Here is a 21,796-nt window from a genome sequence, read left to right as displayed (position 1 = left end):
ACTGATATTAAGATAAATGTATTGTGAAAGTCAATTCAGAGGGCTTCTTGTTTTCCAGCATACTTTTGTAAATTCAAGGGGGGAGACATGGTATGCTGTTCTTCTCTCAGCAAAGAAGGATCAATTTACGGGGGTAGTGTTTTGTAAACTTAAGGTGGTTTTAAGCTTAAAAACTTATGTTTTTTGTGGTTCCCCTACAAAAGAATTGGACTTATTCAAGATTTCACTTCTATAAAAAAGTAAAGATTGCAAATAAATTCAATTAGAAGAAAACAGCATATAAAAATATGACATCTGTGTTTTTAGGAGATACAAAGTCATTTTTGTCACAAAAAAATAATAATGAGATTAAAACCCCATGGAGTATCTGACATCACAACTGTAAATTAATAAATGTTTTCATTTATAAATAAAATCTTTTCTCACATATAATTTTTGTTTAAGTAGAATAAAGTATATTCATTATACTTTTCAGAAATATACAAACACTTACCACCATTAACAGAGTATGATCTATTAAGTGGAAAATGTGGAACATCTCCTTCATTAATTAGTCTCAGATCTTGTTCTCTCTGTAGTTCCCGGATAATACCATCAAGAATGCTCTCATCCTGATCATTGGTTTGCTGTCCAATTACCTGTTCCACCACTTCGCCATCACCTTAATGAGACCAAACATAAAAAGCCACAAAATTGATTACATTTTAGTATACCCTAAAACCAGTAAAAACAAACTTAACTTCTAAATTTTCAGAGCAATAACTGAAAATTGGCTTAAAATGAAAATAGAGTATGCATTAAACAAATTATTTTATAAATCTTTTAATTTTTATGTGTCAGCTTCTCTTTGATTTAGTCAATGTTCCTAACTTAGACATAATTATGAGGAGCATCTCAAAGAATATAAAAGTTAAAACAATTGATTTTAAAATAAATTTCATCCAAAGAATATTCTAAGGTAAAAATCAGAAATTAAAGATTTAAGTAAGGTTTAAATAGGTTTAAAATATTTACATCTTTTTTGGTGAAAATTGCTTTCTGAAAGACATAATTATAGTTTTCCAAATGAATATATCATTTGCTAACATCCCATTGTTCTTATGAACAAACAATTTTTATTATGAAATATTGAAACTCGTTGTTTACCTTAAATGAAAATTTTAAATGTTTTTCTGCCTTAGATATCCCTATTTTTATCTTTTCTTATAGTCATATCAAGAGGTATCTGATAGAGTAATCAAGAGATCAGGTCTTATAAGGAATAAAGAGTGATAAATTATTTTTTATTCAGATGTTTTCAGTTTTATACAACATTTAATATTCAGTTTTTCTCCTCAGTTAATAATTATGACATCTTCAGAGTAACTATTGGCATAGTTGTCATACCAGTTCACTGCTTTACAAACCTTTATGAGACAGGCATAAAAGGATGTATGGAACTTTACTCTATAAAGATCAATTCAAGCCTTAATCTCCTAGTCAAGAAATTGAATTCCAGTTGCAATTTAATAAACTCACTACTACTCCATACCTAAAGAAAACCTACAAGTACCAAACTGAGATATGAAGACATTCTATGTGGGAAGGGCAATATACAGAATGGAAATATGCCAATCTGAAGAGGCAAAGATTATTTGGCACAGAATAGCTTATTCTAATATTTTATTCTATTATCTTCCCACAGTCCATCAAATTTATTGCTGATTCCCCAATATCTTCCAAGATTAGTCTTATTTAAACAATCACAACCCATTCCCCAATGTCCAGTAACTTTTTGCATTTTAAGTATGAGGATGGGTAAATATCTACTTTGTAATTTTTAAAGTTTTTATAGTGGTAGATAGACAGAATATCTTTATTTTATTTGTTTATTTTCATGTAGTTCTAATGATCAAACCCAGGGCCTCACACATGCTAGGTAAGCACTCTGCCACTAAGCTAGAGCCCCAGCCCTAGTATGTGGTTTTTGAAGTTTCCTCTTCTTAGGTCCAATTAACTAGAGCCTTTTAAACTAAAACACCAATACAATGAACAGAGAAATTTCACCAATTATATACATTAAAATTAGTCCATTTAATCATTACTAGAAGCAATATTACATAGAAGATGATCATATGTAGGGTATCTATGGAACTAGATCAACACTCTGTGCTTGAGTATACACTTTTGTTTCTATGTAAAAGTACTCTGGTAAGGTAAAAGGTATTATACAAATGAAAATGAACAGAAGTAGAAGGCAAAACATACCATAACTTATTTCAGTATTTAGTGAGGGACAAATGCCACAGAGAGAACAGAATCAAGTATGACATTTGCAAAATATTTCCAATTTAATTATCATGATAACGTACCATTGGCCACATATCCCAGTTGTGGTATAAGTTGTTCATCTTTACAATTTTCCCGTCCCGGCACTAGCCGTTGAAATTTTGTGGGATGAGGATTTCCATCAACATCCACCAAGAATGGGGGAGGCATTAAGTGAGGAGCTTGTTGTGTTTGTTCATCTAACACATAGTTATTGGCATCACGGATAAGAGGTCGATAATCCGTGTGGAAGAACATCTGATCTGGAATCTTATGACAGAAGTTTTAGTATTTAATATACATAGGGAACATATAGATTTGGCACTTATTTTCATTTCTAGAGCATACACATTTCTGAGTCAGACAACTTTTGTATTCTCTTGTAGTCCTGTGTTGCCAAATGTTCCATCTGAAGCACATTACCTATTCTCTTCTCTACAAATTCTAGATATGCATTACTTTTTTGCCCTATATCATATTTCTCTAATTATGATAAGAAAACTAAAGCAACAACCATGTAAAGAGTTATTTTAAGTCATAAAAATCATATAAAACTCTATTTTTATTCAAATGAATATAGACCAGAAGTATAACACATATGGTAAGACAAGTAAATATATATCACATTATTGACACTGAAAGCTGATACAAATATTGAGCTGACATCAGTGTTTCTGAGTTCTCTTTCAGCTCTAAGATTCCATAATCTATTCCAAATTCACAGCTAATAAAATATAAAGAACTATTAAGCTAGCTTCCTAAGTATTTTCACAAGATCAATAATAGGTAGAATAACAATCAGGAAAGTAAACTTTCAGTCACCAACTATTTATTTCCATTCATGATAAGCAGATGATATAGCAGTCTGTTTCAGTTATTCTTATTACACCTGAACAGTAACACAAAATATATTCTAAACCAAAGGTTTTCCTAATGAATGTCTACATCTACATCACCCTGCACTTCGATAGTGACTCACACACACTGTCAAGCCTGATGTTCAGCAATGACAAAAACATTTACCAAGAGATACAATATTCTTACTTTGTATCTATTAACCCTTATTAATTTAGGAGTCAAACAAAACTTCTGAATGATATAATCCCAAATTATAGTCTACCCAAAAAAGTACTGACCTTTTCATAGTATTTACTGCAACCAAAACCAAAAAGCAACAAATGCCCATGAGAATCTGTACACGCAAAATGGTTTCCATCTGGTGAAAATTTACAATCAAACACTGCACCATGTCCTTGGCCTTCAATCTGGAATTCAGAGGAGTCGTTTTAAGTAATCTTATGACTTGTTCTAAAATAATAAGTAGGAGATAACATCTCTTTGCTAATACATTGGATGCTGTGAAGCATTAATATCCCAATGTACTCTCTGGCTTCTGTAGCCAGAAACCTAAAGAAATAATGATCCGAAAGAAAGTAGGGACAGTAAAATTGCAATGAATGGAATCAATCATCGCTAGTAATGGCACACCCTGTGAAAATCTATTGGGTGACCAAGGAGATTTTAAAAATATTTAAATGTAACCAAATTGTCACAGGTTTGCTATTACAGAAAAGTTCAGATACTATTTTCATATCTTAAGAGAAATGCAATTAAGCCTTAAATTAACCATCCTAAAATTAAATCACACAAATTAATTTTAATAACACAAGACAAGGTAAGTGCTCTAGATCTTTATAATGTCTTTCAAGTGGGCTCAAAGGCCAACAAATAGTTTACAAATGTTGTCAGAACTGTTCATAAGAAAAGTACACTAACTATGGAAAGTATGAACAAAGGGGGAAAAAATCAATAAATATGCTAAGGAACTGAACAGTCACTTCATAGAAGAAATACAATTGATCAACAAATATATAAAAATGTTCAACATCTCTAGCAATTAGAGAAATGCAAATCAAAATTACTCTAATATTTCATCTTGTTCCAGTCAGAATAGCAATTATTAAGAATATAAGCAACAATAAATGTTGGTGAGAATGTAGGGCAAAATGTACACTCATATATTGCTGGTGGGATGCAAACTGGTACAACCACTCTGGAAAGCAGTAGGGAGATTCCTCAGAAACTTGGAATAGAACAACCACTTGACCCAGTTAAATTACTTCTTGGTTTATACCCAAGGGACTTAAAATCAGCATACTACAGTAATGCAGCCGCCTCAATGTTCATAGCAGTTCAACTCACAATAGCTAAACTGCAGAAGCAACCTAAATGCCCTTCAATAGGTAAGCTATGGAACCAACCCAGGTACCCTTCAACAGATGAATGGATAAAAAAAATGTGGTATATATACACAATGGAATATTACTGAGCTTTAAAGAAGAATGAAATTGGGCTGGGGATGTGGCTCAAGCAGTAGCGCGCTCGCCTGGCATGCGTGTGGCCCGGGTTCGATCCTCAGCACCACATACAAAGATGTTGTGCCCGCCGAAAAATAAATAAATAAATAAATAAATATTTTAAAATAAAAAAAAACAATGAAATTATGGCATTTACTGATAAATGGATGGAGATGAACAATATCATGCTAAGTGAAATAAGTCAATTCCAAAAAACCAAAGGCTGAATGTTTTCTCTGATATGTGGAGGCTAATTAAAATAAGAGGGGGGTGGCTAGGGAAGAATAGATACACTTTGGATTAGACAGAGGGGAGTGACGGGAGGGGAGAGGGTATGGGGCTATAAAGGATAATAAAATAAATTGAACATTACTACCCTATGTGTATGATACACAACTGGTGTGATTCTACATCATATACAAGAAGAATGAGAAGTTATACTCCATTTATGTATGCTGTGTCCAAATGCACTCAACTGTCATATACAACTAAGTAGAATCAAAAAAAAAAAAAAGGAAAGAAATGTTGTCAGAACTGTTATGAAGAAAAGGACACTAGGGACAAGGGTTGTGGCTCAGTGGTAAAGTGTTTGCCTAGCACGTGTGAGGCCTTAGGTTTGATCCTAAGCACCACATAAAAATAAATAAAATATATTGTGTCCATATACAACTTAAAAAGTTAAAAAAGAAAAGGACACTAAATATGGAAAATATGGTAGTGTTTTCTATGATTCATATAAAATATATCTTAAGAGCATCCCTATTTGCAAATCTATTTTTCAACTACTAAGCCATATGAGAGTTATCAGAGACAAATTCAAATTATTACTGTCACTTTTATAATTCATAAATTAGGATTATAGATTAAATAACATTTTTGTGATCTTGGTTAAGAATTAACTGAAAAGTTAACAAATTTGAGATTAAGGAGTTTAGAGGTGGGAACCAGAATTTGGAAAATGCTAATACCAAGATAAATGAATCACTTAGGCTTAATTCTCCACTGGCCTTATTATAAGGCTTTTGAATTATTTTCTGAATTATTTTAGCAATTTTAACAGAGATAACAGGAGGTTCCTTTGAACTAAGTATACTCATCAAGTTATCCCATAAAAACAGTTATTTTTAATATAAACTAAACACATATTTCTCTTACCATGTTAAAGTAATTCCGAATTTTTGTCCCCCGGTCAAGGTCCCAAATAAATATGTTTCCATCATGACCCGCTGAAAGAATGATCCTTGGATCAAATGGATGTGCTTCTAAAACAAATACTTCATCATCATGACCCTGTGATAAAAATCAATATTAAAATTTAAAAGCAACACCAAGTATCAGATTTATTTGATCAAAACATCTTGGGAATACTATCAATCAGGTTCAGATGAATTCATGCATTACAATTTAATACATACCATTTACTATGTGGCTACTACATGAATAATATAGTTCAATTTGACTTCCTTAAATGTATAACTGCTGATTTTATAAAGAATGCAACACACACAGAAGACACAGGAAAGTATTTCAAGCTCATTAAACAGGTCTTTGAAGGGAAATTTGGATATCTGCAAATGTATTATTTAAAAGTGATAAAAAAGTGGCAAACAAAATCTTTCATTAACATCTAATTCTGCCACAATGATAACAGACAAACCTTCATTGTTCTTCATCCAGTATTTTCTATGACTGATATTCAAACTGCATTTTGGGAGGCCCCATGATACATTCAAAGGACAAAGCTTAGTGACTTTGTTCTGTATCTACTTTTAACCTGGGATTCCATTTAAGACATTATCTGAAAAATAGATTTTCTGCTAAGAAAACTGAATTTGAAAACCAATGCTAAGTATTACATGCTTCTCTGTAAGCTAATCAAAGTATAGCAGTATATAGAGACCTTAGATCCAGAGAAAAGTAATGGATTCTAGACATGTTTATACAAACAGCCTATAAGCTAAAAATGTTTATGGTTTTAAAAGGTTATATAAAACCCAAAAGCAATAAACAAAACAGCAAACAATATGCAACAGAGATGGAATGTACAAAGTCTAAAATATTTATAATCTGGCCTCATAAAGGAAAAGTTTGCCAACGGTTGAATTAGATCATTGTCATTTCATTAGACTTAACTCCTGGTAAGAGCACATAAAATGAACAATAGACCCCACCCCCAGACTTAAAGCATAGAGAACATCCCAAAGCTGCATTTCACATGGTGATATGCCAACACATAATACATCAGAAGCTTCTAGAAATGATCATATACTGTGAGCCTCATAAGTACATTTTATCCCCAAATTATCAAATTAAAAATAATTCTACTATGTTATAATTATAGAAAAATTACACCTTATTAAAAATCACTGCAGCCTGGATCAAATGCAGTGTTAATATGCATAGGTAAAATTCCCTTACCACAAACACCGTTGGAACTCAAAATTTGCCAAAACTCTTCCAATCACTATTGAAAAATCCTTTCTACAATAAAATCCTTTGTTCAATAGTCTATTTGATACAGTAAATATTTTCTAAATTTCCTTTTCAGTAAATCATAAAATTACTTTGATACATTCACATGATGATGACATAACTATGGCAGGGTATGTACACTGGGGAAAAGTCATAAGTAGGATTTTCTTTGGTAGGCACATCCCACCAAAGGATTCAGTCAAAGGATTGTGGTGAATAAAATCTAATCAAAATCAATAATGTCGAGGCTGGGGTTGTGGCTCAGCGATAGTGCACCTGCCTAGCACATGTGAGGCCCTGGGGTTCGATCCTCAGCACCACATAAAAATAAAATAAATAAAATAAAGGTATTTTGTCAACTATAACTAAAAAATACAAAAAAAAAAATCAATAATGTCTTGCCTGTAACCACAGCAACCAGGGCAAGGTGAGGCAGGAAGATCACAAGTTCAAGGCCAGCCTCAGCAATTTAGTAAGGCCCTAAGCAATTCATCAAGATTATTTAGCAAAATAAAAATGAATAAAAAGTGCTGGACATTACAGTTTAGTGGTAATGCACACCTGTTTTCAAACCCCAGTTTAAAAAAATAATACTATCTTCAGATTTATCATTTGACATATCTACATTTATTAAAACATTTCTATTTCCACCACCAATATAGAAATCTAGATTGTCATGACTCATCCTGGTTGCTACCCTAGATTTCCAGTCTATCTGCTGTCATTCTTACCCCATTCCAATCTATTCTCTCTACTGTAGCCAGAATTACAATGCATTTCTTTTTTTCTTTCTTAGAGAGAGAGAGAGAGAGAGAGAGAGAGAGAGAGAGAGAATATTTAATATTTATTTTTTAGTTTTCGGCGGACACAACATCTTTGTTTGTATGTGGTGCTGAGGATCGAACCCGGGCCGCAAGCATGCCAGGCGAGCGCGCTACCACATGAGCCACATCCCCAGCCCCACAATGCATTTCTTAAAAAGCAAAACTCACATTCTATTTTGTTGTTGTTGTTTTAAACCCTTGAATGGTTTCCTACTAGTCTTAGAATAGATCTACAAGATCTTGAATGGTCTGACCTCTATCCAATTCTCCAGTCTTATCTGGTGAGACATTCTGCTCCCTGTGCTCTATCCAAATTGGTTTCCTTTCCACCTTAGGATCTTCACACAAGCTGTTTGAATTCCTGGAAGGACTTCCCAATTTCCTTATATATGTAAATAACCAAATATGTTACTATGACCACAAATAAAGAAACTTTAAAAGGAAAATATTGATTTTTGATAAACAATAATGAAGATAAACAAGGAATGATAAGAAAAAGACTAGGAAACTATCTTAGATTATATGATGAGGGAAAGCCAAACAAGGAAATGACACTTAAGCTGTGACCTAGGAAATCCCTACTTATGTTTCAATCCTTAACTTAGACTTCATTTCCTTAGCAACTTTCTCAGAATCTCTCAGATCATATGTGGTCATGCTATTAGAAACTTATAATGGTATATCTTTCGTTTTTCATTCTTAGCAGTTATTTGATTAAAATATTTTCTCTCTTAATAGGCTGTAAACTGTTGCAGGACAGGACTTTAAATTTTACCATTTATTCCTTCCTAATGCCTAGTTGTAATCTCTAATACCTAATCCAGTGCCTGGCAGAGTTGTTAAAAGAATTAAAAATAGTCAATTCTACAATTTATGCAGTAAAATTCAGTGAAAAGAGATGAAGCATGAGTCAGCCCATGGGAAGAGGTTCTTTAAACAGAATCCAAATTAAGGTATTTAAGGAAGAATTTCACACTGATCTATGAAACCAATGGCTATAACATGGCCTTAAAATTGTGATTTTAGAGATCAGACTTATACTGTCTGATACTGTAGCTGCTATCACATGTGATTATTAAGCATATGAAATGTGGATAGAATAAATGGAGATGATTTGTAAGTGTAACATACATGCTAGATTTCAAAGATTTAGCATGAAATAAGAATATAAAATATTTCATTAATAATTTATATATTAATTATAAATTAATGATAATATTTTAAATGCATTAGGTTAAATAAAATACATTATTACTTTCCTTTTTATTTTTTATCATGGTTGCTAGAAAAATTAATGATATATGTGGCTTATGTTAAGTTTCTGTTAGACTATATTGACATAGACACACATTTCCTAATAAAGAGTCAAGGAAACAGTACAGGTCTTTTTAGACACATTAACAGAAACTTATATCAGGGAATAGGGAAAACCAAAATAGGTAAGCACTGCCTTAGGAGACAAAAGTCAGAATCTAAAACTTCACTAATATACTATTAGGACTTTGCTTTAGAAAGGGGACTTCGGAGGTATGAGACAGATAAACAAGAAATCCTCCCTATATCAAAACTTGAGAAACATCAGAGGCTTTATGCTAAGATTATCTTACATAAGGATGATATCATGACATACTACAAAGAAAATTGAATTGAGTTTCTAGTCTAAATCCCATCACTTACTGCTGTCCAAACAATAGCATTTAGTTTTCTCCCCTTTAAATGATATGAATTTATAAATGAGACAGGAAATGTGGCTTATAAATTAAATATAATATGAAGTCAATCCATACCATGACAAACATCAGCACCACCCATCAGATTTCTGCTATTAAATGTATCAATGTTTCACACCAAACACTGCAGACTCTTACTATAAAAAATAGCTTTTATAAAGAAAAACAAAAAGGACCTTTTTATCCTACTTCTATTTCCCTTACTTCTTGCATAAGCTAATCACTGAATGTAGAATAGGATATCCATAAAATATTTACAATAAAATATCCTAACACTTATAGAAAGAACCTACCTCAGCATCATAAAGACAAAATATGAAAATCCCAAAGCCAACCTCATAATAAATGGAAAAAAAACCTGAAAGCATGAACTTTAAAATCTGGAATAAGACAAGGATGTCACTCTCACCACTCCTCTTTAACACAGTGCTAGAAATTCTAGACAAAGGAATTAGGAAGAGAAAGAAATACAGGGGGAAAAATAGGAAAGCACAAACTCAAAATATCATTGTTTGAAGACATTACGATTTTTTTTTTCATACCAGGAGTTGAAACAAGGGGTGCTTAACCACTGAAACACATCCCCAGGTAATTTAGTATTTTATTTAGTGATAAGGTCTCACTGAGTTGCTTAGGGCCTTGCTAAGTTGCTAAGACTGGCTTTGAACTCCTGATCCTCATGACTCAGCCTCCAGAGGCTCTGGGATTATAGGTGTGTGCCACCACACTTGGCTTTGAGTGACATGATCTTATACATATTAGATTCCAAACATTCCACCCAAAGACTGTTAGTGCTAATTAACAAATTTGGCAAAGTAGCAGGTTACCAAATCAACACACAAAAATCAACAGCTTTCCTTTATACCAACAATGAATCTGTTGAGAAAGAAATCAGGAAAACAATTCCATTCACAATAGCTTCAAAAACAAAGTACCTAGAATAAATCTAACCAAGGTAGATAAATACCTCCTGTTGAGAGCCATAGCCAAAGGGGCCCCAGCAAACTTCCAGCTGCCAGCAAACTTCCAGCTGCCGGCTGATGATTGGCTCACAGTGGCCCCAGCAACATCTAGCTGATTGGCTCCTCTGCGGTGATGTTCATTGGGCTGTTTCCCTGCCCTTCAAGCTGCCAGCTGATGATTGGCTCACAGTGGCCCTAGCAACATCTAGCTGATTGGCTCCTCTGCAGTCATGTTCATTGGGCTGTTTCCCTGCCCTTCAGACTGCCAGCTGATGATTGGCTCACAGTGGCCCCAGCAACATCTAGCTGATTGGCTCCTCTGCGGTCATGTTCATTGGGCTGTTTCCCTGCCCTTCAGACTACGGAACTGCTCATTGGGGGACTTCTTTGGCTCCGCCCACGCGACCTAGCCAATCGGCCTCAAGAGCAGGAGGATTGTGGGAGGTGGTGGTTGGTGTGTGGGAGAGGCTTGTGGAAGCCGGTGGTGGCAGTTGGGCTCTGAGGGTTTTTCCTGAGGAGCTGTTTTGTTTGGCGTTAGTTTGTTTCTTTTGACAAGTGGCTCCTGAATTGTGCCCAGCCAGACTGCGGCAACCTCCACAATGAAAACTCTAGAACACTGAAGAAATTGAAGAAGATCTCAGAAGATGGAAACACCTCTCATGTTCAGGGACAGGCAGAATTAATATTGTTAAAATGGCCATAACACCAAAAGCAATATAAATATTCAATGAAATCCCCATCAAAATACCAATGACATTCTTCACAGAACTAGAAAAAAACAGTCCTAAAATTCATTTGGAAAAATAAAAGACCCAGAATAGCCAAAGCGTATTAAAGCCAAAATAATCAATGTTGAAGGTATCACAATATCTGGCTTCAAATTATACTACAGAGCTATAGTGACAAAAAGTGGGTGGTACAGGCATAAAAACTGATTATAGACCAATGGAACAGAATATAAGACACAGAGACAAACACACACACACATCTACAGATATCTGATCCCTGACAGAGATTACAATAAAATACATTGGAGAAAAGACAGCCTTTTTACAAATGGCTCTGGGAAAGCTGGTGTTATCCATATATAGAAGAAACTGATCACTTATCACTCATTATGAACAAAAATCAAGTCAAAATATATCAAAGACCTAAGAATTAGACAAGAATATATGCAACTCTTAGGAAAAAACACAAAGTCAACATTCCAGCTTTTAGTTACAGGCAACAACAACCTCAGCAGTACCCTTTATAGCTCAAGAAATAAAGCCATGGAGTTAATAAATGGGACAGCATTAAATTTAAGTTTCTACACAGCAAAGGAAACAATTAGGAATGTGAAGAGAGAACCCACAGAATGGGAGAAAATCTTTGCCAGCTACTCATCTGTCAGAGGATTAATATCTAGAATGTATAAAGAACACACAAAACTTTACACCAAAAAATCAAATAAATTAATAAATGGGAAACTGAATTAAACAAACACTTCTCAACTAAAGAAATACAAACAGCCAACAAATATATGAAAAAATGTTCAACATCATTAGCAATTATAGAAATGCATATCGAAACTTTACTGAGATTTCTTCTCACCCTGGTCAGAATGGTAGTCATCAGGATCATAAATAATAATAAATGTTGGAGAGAATGAGGAGAAAAAGGAACACTTTTACACTGTTTTGGGGATTTTAAATTAGTACAACCACTATGGAAATCAGTATGGAGGGTCCTCTAAAAACCTAGGCATGGAAACACCATATGACCCATCTATCCCACTTCTCAGTATTCACCCTGATTAATAAAGGTCTCTTACTATAGTAATACATGCATAGCCATGTTAATCGCAGCATAATTCACAATAGCCAAACTACAGAACCAACCTTGGTATCCATCAATGGATTAATGAATACAGAAAATGTGAGATGTGTTTTATTGAGCCATAAAGAAAAATGAAATTATGACATTTGCAGGAAAAAGGATGGAACAAGAGGCCATCATGTTAAGCAAAATAAATATAACTCAGAAAGTTAAGGGTTCTCTCATATGTGGAAGCTAGAGAAGAAAAAGGAAAATAAAGTGGGGAGAAGATCTCATGAAAATCGAAGGGAGATCAGTAGAGGAAAGGGACTAAGACGTGATAGACAAGGAGTGGGGAGGCAGTGCTAGGGAATGATATTGGTCAAATTATATTGTTATATTATATGCATGTGTGAATATGTAACAACAAATCTCATTAATCTATATATCTCTAATACACCAATAAAAATATGGAAAAAAATCTAACCCATGCTAAAACATATTCACATATATCCTTCAAAGCATACCATAACATAATAAATATTAGATCTGGAAAGGATCTTGAAAAGACCTCAAACCTGTTTTTAGTGGTGTATCATGTGTCAGCACTATTTTGCTGATCTATTAAAAGGACTCTGGAATAAATATTTTTCCAAGGGCTAATAGTCACAGAAAGAAAACTATAACTTAAATTTCTTATCTCCTAGAATAATATACTTTTGACCATTAAAACTTTATTTTGAGATGAGGTATTCAATATGTTTTGCCCATGCTGGCCCTGAACTTAAGGGATCCTCTAGCCTCAGCCTATGGAGTACTAGGACTATACCTATGCACCACTGTGCCAGGCTTAAAGAATAAATCTTCCATTCATTTCTGTATGATTAATTTATTTCTTTCTTTATTGTGGTACCAAGGATCAAGCCTAGGGCTTTGCAAATGCTAGACAAACTCTCTAACCCTGAGATGCACGCCCAGCCCCTGACCATTTTAATGAATCTAAAATAAAATACTCACAGATAAAGTATGAAGAAGCTGCCCTGTAGTAGAATTCCACACTTTCAAAAGGAAATTGTTCACTGCAGTAATAACTGTGGTATCATAACGATCCCAGGCCACCATAGTCACCTTTAGTTTAGTGACTTTGTCTTCTCCTGATGGTAAATTACTCCTAAACAAAACAATTTGCAGTATTCATACCTTATAAACTGTTAACAAAGGTGCATACAAAATAAGAAATTATACTAATTTCTCCAGGCACATGTAAGTGGTTAAATTTTAAAAAACCTCGACTATCATTTAAATATTATGAAATAAAAAATTACATAAATATACTTGCAAATAGGGCAATACAAATGAGCTTATTTCAGGGAGAAAAAAATATCTTAAAAGGACTTCAATGTGGACTTAATTTTGAGAATTCAAAAAAGTGAAATGGAAAATAAATCTATTACTATATTGAAAAATAAAACACAAGGTTACATTGGCTACTGGACAATATGAAAATGTATAATGGCCACTGTATTTCTTTCATTATTATTTAAAAAAATCTAATAGGTCTTGCTGGGCATAGTGACACATGCCTATAAAATGACTTGGGAGGCTGAGGCAGGAGGATTGCAAGTTCCAGGTGGGCCTCAGCAACTTAGTGGAACATTGTCCCTATATTGATTGATTGATTGATTAAATAAATAAATAAATAAATAAAACTGGGGATGTAGTTCAGTGGTAAAGTGCCCTCTTTTCAATCTCTAGTAACCCATCCCCTAAAAACAATGAACTAATAGAACTTATTTAAAAAAAAAACTATGTAATTCATTAACTTGTTTTTTGGTACGGAGTATTTAACCCAAGAGTGCTTAAGCACTAAGCAAAACCTCAGCCCTTTTTTAAGAAAATAATTATTTTGAGAGCTGGGTTGTGACTCAACAGTAGAGCGCTCGCTTAGTATGTGAGAGGACCTGGGTTCAATCCTCAGCATCACACAAAATTATATTAAAACATGCTCTAAGTTGCTTAGGGCCCCTTTTTAAGTTGTAGAGGCTGGCCTCAAACTTAAGATTCTCCTGTCTTAGCCTCCTGAGACTTTGGGATTACAGGAGTGTACCACAGCATCCAACTTGTAACTTTTGATTTAACTGAATGGGGCAATAACAATTGCTGGCTATAACTACAGTCAATTCCACATTGTTATTAAGAAGATAATTAATATCATGCTCATATATTAAAGAAATTTTATTGTCCCAAAGAGATAATTATGTTTCTTCTATTCAACAGTTAAGATTATGAAATAAACATGATGTTATTTATTTAACATGGACAACCCTCATACTAAAGGTAGTAAAGTCACATATTTAAAAAGTGACCTATAGAAAACCATAAGGCAGAGAGTGATTCTGTGAACATCAGTAGAGCACAGAGATCTTAGGGTCACAGTAGACCAGAATTTTGGATAAGTCAGCACTGTTCTAATCTATTAATTAACAGCAAAAGACAATTTGCTTAGAGACAAAATAAAGATGCAAATATCACATGTACCAATTAAATTGAAAGTATCTATTTACATAAGCTATTTTATGTTCATTATTAAATATGTCAATAGGCCTTATGAGAACCACTGAAGCATCTAGTATCAGTTCTTACCCACTCATTTTAGTAGCCATATCTAGCACTATACTCTTCCATTCTTGTTGTTGATATTGCCATATTCTTGCTGTTCCATCTCTACTTCCACTAACAAATCTTAAACTGGAAAGAAAAAGTTAAAATAGTCTTGTTACTTTTCTCCAAAATTAGAATCTTTTTTTTCTTAGAAAAGTAATATATCCACCTTCATACACTACTAGGGGGAATATAAAATGGTGGCACAGTCACTTTGGAAAACAGTTTGGCAGTTTCTTTTTTTAAAGAGAGAGAGAGAGAGAGAGAGAGAGAGAGAGAGAGAGAGAGAGAGAGAGAATTTTTAATATTTATTTTTTAGTTTTCAGTGGACACAACATCTTTATCTTTATTTTTATGTGGTGCTGAGGATCGAACCCAGCACCCCGCACATGCCAGGCGAGCGTGCTACCATTTGAACCACATCCCCAGCCCTGGCAGTTTCTATAAATGCTAAACAAAGCTACCATGTGACCCAGCAATCCTACTCAGTTATATTTTGTAAAAGAAATAAAAACATAATTCCACAGAAAAAACATGCACATGCATACTCATGGACGCATTATTCATAATAAGTCAAAAGTAGAAGCACCTCAAATGTCCATCAGAGGCTCAAATTGGTAAACAGTATATGGCATATATTTATACAATGGAATATTACTCAGTAATGCAAAAGAATGAAAATAATAATATACATTGCAACAAGGATTAATTCTGAATAGGCAAATAAAGAGAAATGAAAAGTAGATTAATGCATGCTCAGAAATGTTGAAAAAGGAATGGAGATTTGGGGTTGACAGCTAAACAGTATGGGTTTTCTTTAAAGGACAATGAAAATGTTCAAAAAATTAACTGTACTAATTGTTACACGACACTATAAATATACTAATAGCATTAAATTCTGTATTATGTGAATTATACCTCAAATAAAAATGCTATTTTAAAATAATATATTTATTCACCCACAATTTTGTTACTGTTAACACTTTAGTATCTATTCTTTTAGACTTTATTAAATACATGAATGTATACTTATATATTTTCCCTTACATGAAACAAAAATTCACTACATGTTTTTCCCTAGGTTAACTGAATTTTGTAGATTTATTTCTATGTTGACAAGTATAAAACTATCATCACTTTTAATAAGTGCTTAACTATATAAATATTATCAAAATTTATCTAATAAATCTTCTAATGATTAATATTATATCATTTCCCATCTTCAACATGACAATTAATGCTGTAAAGAACATCTCTACATGTCTTTGTACAACCCTATAAATATCTGTGCTAAGTTGAAAAGGAACATTTTTAAAGCTTTTGATACATACTACCACACTATTTCACAATAGTTTTTTTTTAATTATTTATTGAAACAATTCATACTCTCATGAAAACCTGAGGAAAGTTACTTTTTGAGGGGGTGGGATTACTAGAGATTAAACCCAGAGGTACTTAAGCATTGGGTCATATCCCCAGCCCCTTTCATATTTTATTTTGAAACAAGGTCTTACTAAATTCCTTAGGGCCTCCCTAAGTTGCTGAGGCTGACCTCAAAATTGTGATCCTCCTGCCTCAACATCCCAAGTTGATGGGACTACAGGTGTGTACCACCACACCTGGCAAGGAAAGCACTCTTTGTAAAAACCTATAGCCATGATGGATATTATGATTTTGCATTATCTGTTTATTCTGGAGGAAATAATTGTTATTTTAATTTTCATTTCTTTGACTATTAGTAAAACTGGAAATATTTTAAATGAATTATTTTTTATTTACCTTTATAAATAATAATATACCTTTATAATAATTATTTATTATTTACCTTTAACTAGTAAGAATTTTGAGCATGAACAAAAGTAAAATCACATATATTCCTACCTCATAAAGAAATCAAATACTAATATTTTTATTTTCATATATTGTATACATACATTACATATTCTGCATGCCCCACATGTATTTACACATATGTAAAATTTTATGTATTTACTGGGTATTTTTATTTTTCGCTTACTCAAAATAAAGCTCTTTAAAGACATATTTACAAATAAGCACAAGAAGTTATTTTCAGAAAATGTTTTCACTATAAATGAAATTTATCATGAAGTCTAAAGCATTTAGGGTTATTTTATCCTCTATAAGCCTGTCTATTCAGGCCCAGTTTTCTCATTTGCACAAAGCTCGGCAGACTTTGATATTAGAGTTGTGCTATAATTGAAAAAGCAATTCAGAAGTCTCTCTTCATACTCATATATATAAGCATATATAATTCTATGGATACTGTTATACTTAGTTTACATTGGACATCTTTTAATATGTGCCACAGAAATAATTAGGACAAAATAATGTGTTTTCATTGAAAACAAAAGCAAGAAAATAAAATTTCAGGTTATTTTAGCATGGAAGAATACTAGGTGTATATATCCTAAAGGCTGTAACTCAATAAGTTAACCTTAAAATTTACTTGAAGCTTTTATCATTCCTAATGTAGACATCACTTTTAGGATCATAATTATTTACTCTTGGATTTAACAAACTTGTACAAATTCACCATGGTAATCACCTACTGTTCAAAATATTTAAAAATAAACTGTGGTCACCCATATAAAGTCCTAACAGACATACATAGATATACGTTTATGCTAAGAGGTTAAAATTTTAAATCCATTCCAGGTTAAATTTTAGACCAGGAAAGACTTATCACTTTGAGGGGACCAGACAATATAGAGGGTTCACAGATATCTGTATAGAATTTCTGAGTTTACAGACATAGGAATATATATATATATATCATGAAAAACAAAGGCAACAAATGATATAGATGTTCAGAGGAAGTCAAGATAAATTAAAAGGCTGGAACACTCAGGAAAGGGTTTCAGGTAGGACATGAACCTTAAAAGGGAGATAAGATTTAGATCAATCAAAAGAAGGGACAGAAAAGAGAAAATAGGAAAATAGGGGGATAGAGAAGGAACAAATGTAGGATAGAAAAAAGGAAAGGTCAGAGGAATGCAGGGAATGACATTTGGGGTTAGGAATGATGGAAAAGTGTAAGCAAAGGAACGGATAAAATAATATACATAGGACATGTCAGGAATAGTGCATAAAGTCAATTAGGCTTAATATAGGGATTCATATGGGGAATAGTAGATCAGGAATCAAAGATAAATCTAAAAAAAGTTTTAGGGAGCTCTGAATGTTGGGCAACATTTGATTTCTATTCCATGGGCAAGAGAGAAGGAAACACTAAGGATTTCTAAAGAACTATATTGTACGGGAAGAGATGGGCAGGTGAAATAACACAATTCTTGACTAAGATAGGAAGATTGTTGCCAAAAGAAGTGGAAAGAGCAAAATAAGAAAATAAATCACTCAGAAAAGAAGAACTTATAGACTATGGTGACTATTAATCAGGAAGGGATGTGTTGAACACCATTAAGGACATACAAAGTTTTTTTAAATCTATGTTATGGGATGGAAATAACACATCTACAGTAGAGGTAGATGGTTCCCAGGGATTAGTAGAAAAACATGTCAAACATTTCTTTACACAAATACGTACTACATAATTACCTGTCTCCATTGTTACAGAACTGAACTGCAACAACTTTGTCCTAAGATAAAAAAAGAACAGATTTTTGGTTAAAATAAACTTTTAAAATAGACAATGTATACCTCCCTTCATATTCAAATGTGAAGAAAGGCATAATGGAGTAGTTTGTAATGCTATAATTTCCTTTAAAAATAAACTCCTTTTCTAAAAAGAAAAAAATTTAATTAATGAAGCATAAAACAATGTATTAAGGTGGCAGCAATTTGAAACTTCTTTATGAACCATATATCAAGAGAGATAGCTGGGACTGTAGCTCCGTGGTAAAGTGGTTGCCTTGAATGTGTGAGGCACTGGGTTCAATCCTCAGAACCACAAAAAAATAAATAAAGATACTGTATGTTCATCCACAACTAAATAAATATTTTTTTTAAAAAAAGAGATATATAGTGCTGAGTGTTCCTTTCCTATGGTCTGTAAAAGAAAGAATATTAATCTGACTGAATAATAGCTAAATGAAATTTCCCACTTAATTCTTTTCAATTTCAGAATAAAAATTAATCACTTTCTCATTCCTATGTGGCTTATTTAATTATTTTACAATGCAAAGTATAAGCAAATACTTGGTATTTCCTTCACTTTAGTCCTTGATAAGAAAGCTACAGTGCATCCTCAAATATTGTATATTTTCACAATCTATAACTGCATTTAAATTTAATTTTAAATTAAAAGAAAATGTCAACTATCTTTTTGTTTAAGTATTTTAATTTTTTAAAAAAATTATAGTCTTCATATATAATGAAGTACTCCTGATTTATATTGTTTTGTGATTTCACAATTGTATTTATCTGATAGATTCTGAATTCTTACTGACAGGTACAATATTTTGTTTGAAATATTCTGAAAGAATATTTTATGGCTAACATCCATCACTGATTTCAACAGTGTGTATTTAACTTTTCATATTTTTCTTCTTATCTGGGCTCCTGCAAATCAAACTACTAAATCAAAATTTCCTCATTATTATACCCCTCAAGTCTTGCCCATTCATTTATTCTCTCCTCTCCTAGCTTTCAATATACTTCAGCACACTTGTATATATACCCTACTTTGGTAATAACTGTAAAGATATCTTCTTATCATGTTCTAGCAGAGATTTCTTCTATTGATGTCTCAGAGACCATCAGTGTTTCCTATACTTTTCTTTCAAAATTTAAATAATATTTCAGGAATTTTGTATCTAGGAATAAGTGAAAACAAGGTAAGAGTTCAGCTGGATTCAGTGTATCTTCATAAGGGAGATATTCAATTATGTTTGAATGATAGGACAAAAAGCAAGAAATTATTTCTAAAAGCTCCCGAGAGGAGGTTTCTTTTTTTTTAATCGTAATTTCATTTTATTTTATTTTATTTATTTATTTATTACATTTGAATCAGATGAGATATAATTTCTCATTTTTCTGAGTGTACAGGTTGCAGAATTACATTGCTCATGCAGTCACATATATACCCACAGCAATAATAATGTCTATTTTATTCTGCTGTCCTTGGTTTCTAACAGGAATCTCTTGTACCACAAATTTCAGGAACAATTGATTTTGCAAGTTGCAAGATATTTTTAAATCACCTTTTAGAGAACGTATGTGTTTATTGATATACACTAATACTATTCCAAATGAGATGTCAACAGTAACAAGAGTAGTAACATTAACACTTGGAAAGCTGAAAGCTTTTAATTGCTTAGTAAACAGTTTCTAAAGTGAGGCACATGAAATGTATTGTGAGCTGAAACAGAAATATCCCCATACTTCACAGTAAACAATTGTTTGAAGTAATAAGGGGAAAAATAGAGAACGAAGAAATGTTAAGAAAGGTATATGTGGATATAACTAAATAACAATAGTTCAACACTTTCTTAAAAAGCCACTAGAGAGTTGGTGGAGACTAAGAGGACAAGTGCCAGCCACCAACAGCTTTTACCTACAAAATATACCTGATTTTCTATATTTAAGACAATTGTTGCTAAGGAGGATTAGATTCCACAAGTCTTTCATGACATTCTAAAAATGATCATACTACTAAGTTCATTAAAAAAAAAATTGGGAGGTAACCAGGGATTGAACCTAGGGGCATTTAACCACTGGGAAACATCCCCAGTTTGTTGTTGTTGTTGTTTTGTGACAGGGTATCACTAAGTTGCTTGGGCCTCACTAAATTGATATGGCTGGCTTTGAACTCTTGATCCTCCTTCTTCACCCTCCCAAGCCCCTGGGATTACAGGCATGCACCACCATGCACAAAGAAAAGATGACTTTCACTAAGACACGATTAATATGTCATTATTAAAACTACAGATTTTAAGTAATAAGCACCTTGCATGTCTAATAAAAACAGGTTAAAAAACAGGATTTTCACAAACTATTAGTGCACTGTTTGTGTATATAAAATATGCATATTGTAGTTCTTTTCTTATGATATACAGTTAAATTGAGCCCATACTGAGTACTACAACTATAATAAATTCAGAATTTCACACTTATCTTCATTATAAAAGAGACTGATCTGAAAAGAGAAAATAAAGTTTTCCAGAGGTTTTAAAATTACAAAACATATTTAAGTTTCATATTTTGTTCTTACCGTATGTGATTCTAACTCAGCAATTTTCTCAGGGATCTCAGAACCCAAATAGTATATTCTAATCACATGGTCAGTGCTACCTGTTGTAATGAACATTCCACCTGGAAGATTAAAAACAAAAAAAAATTCCAAGGAGCTTTTAAAATTCTCTGATTGCTTCCTTACTTGTAAGCTACATCATTATTTGTAGAAGGGCTTCAAGAAACACAAGGTTATCTTCTAATAATTAAGAGCACATGAATATTTTAGAGAAAAAGAAATAAAATCAAAGAAAAACAAGAGAAATTTTTGAAATGCCCATATCATTCACCCAACAAAATTCAACTATAAATACAGGATTATGGATTACAAATATTAAAGTTCTTTCTACTTTATGCAAAAGCATAACATTCAAAATTATTTAAGATATTCTAGTTATAATTCTCTTTAGAAAGATTATACTAGTTGAGTATAAAACTGAACTGCCTTCAATACGATGAAAAAGTTCTAGATATTA

The 21,796-nt window shown here is 32.8% G+C and overlaps 1 protein-coding gene across 1 annotated transcript in view; it reads right to left on the bottom strand.

The window, feature by feature from the left end:
• Brwd3 (bromodomain and WD repeat domain containing 3) overlaps nt 1-21,796 on the bottom strand; it is a 118,423-nt gene that overhangs the window by 42,625 nt on the left and 54,002 nt on the right. Inside the window, exons 11-18 of the mRNA XM_026414526.2 lie at nt 21,301-21,401; nt 18,687-18,727; nt 15,093-15,197; nt 13,467-13,620; nt 5,820-5,954; nt 3,444-3,572; nt 2,352-2,577; nt 494-661 (exon numbers count right to left, since the gene is read on the bottom strand). Coding sequence (XP_026270311.1) covers nt 494-661; nt 2,352-2,577; nt 3,444-3,572; nt 5,820-5,954; nt 13,467-13,620; nt 15,093-15,197; nt 18,687-18,727; nt 21,301-21,401 — 1,059 coding nt within the window. The remainder of the gene's footprint in view (nt 1-493; nt 662-2,351; nt 2,578-3,443; nt 3,573-5,819; nt 5,955-13,466; nt 13,621-15,092; nt 15,198-18,686; nt 18,728-21,300; nt 21,402-21,796) is intronic.

Source organism: Urocitellus parryii, chromosome X (genome assembly GCF_045843805.1).
Source record: "Urocitellus parryii isolate mUroPar1 chromosome X, mUroPar1.hap1, whole genome shotgun sequence".
NCBI classification, from domain to species: Eukaryota; Metazoa; Chordata; class Mammalia; order Rodentia; family Sciuridae; genus Urocitellus; species Urocitellus parryii.
This window is presented reverse-complemented; position numbering and strand designations above follow the sequence as displayed.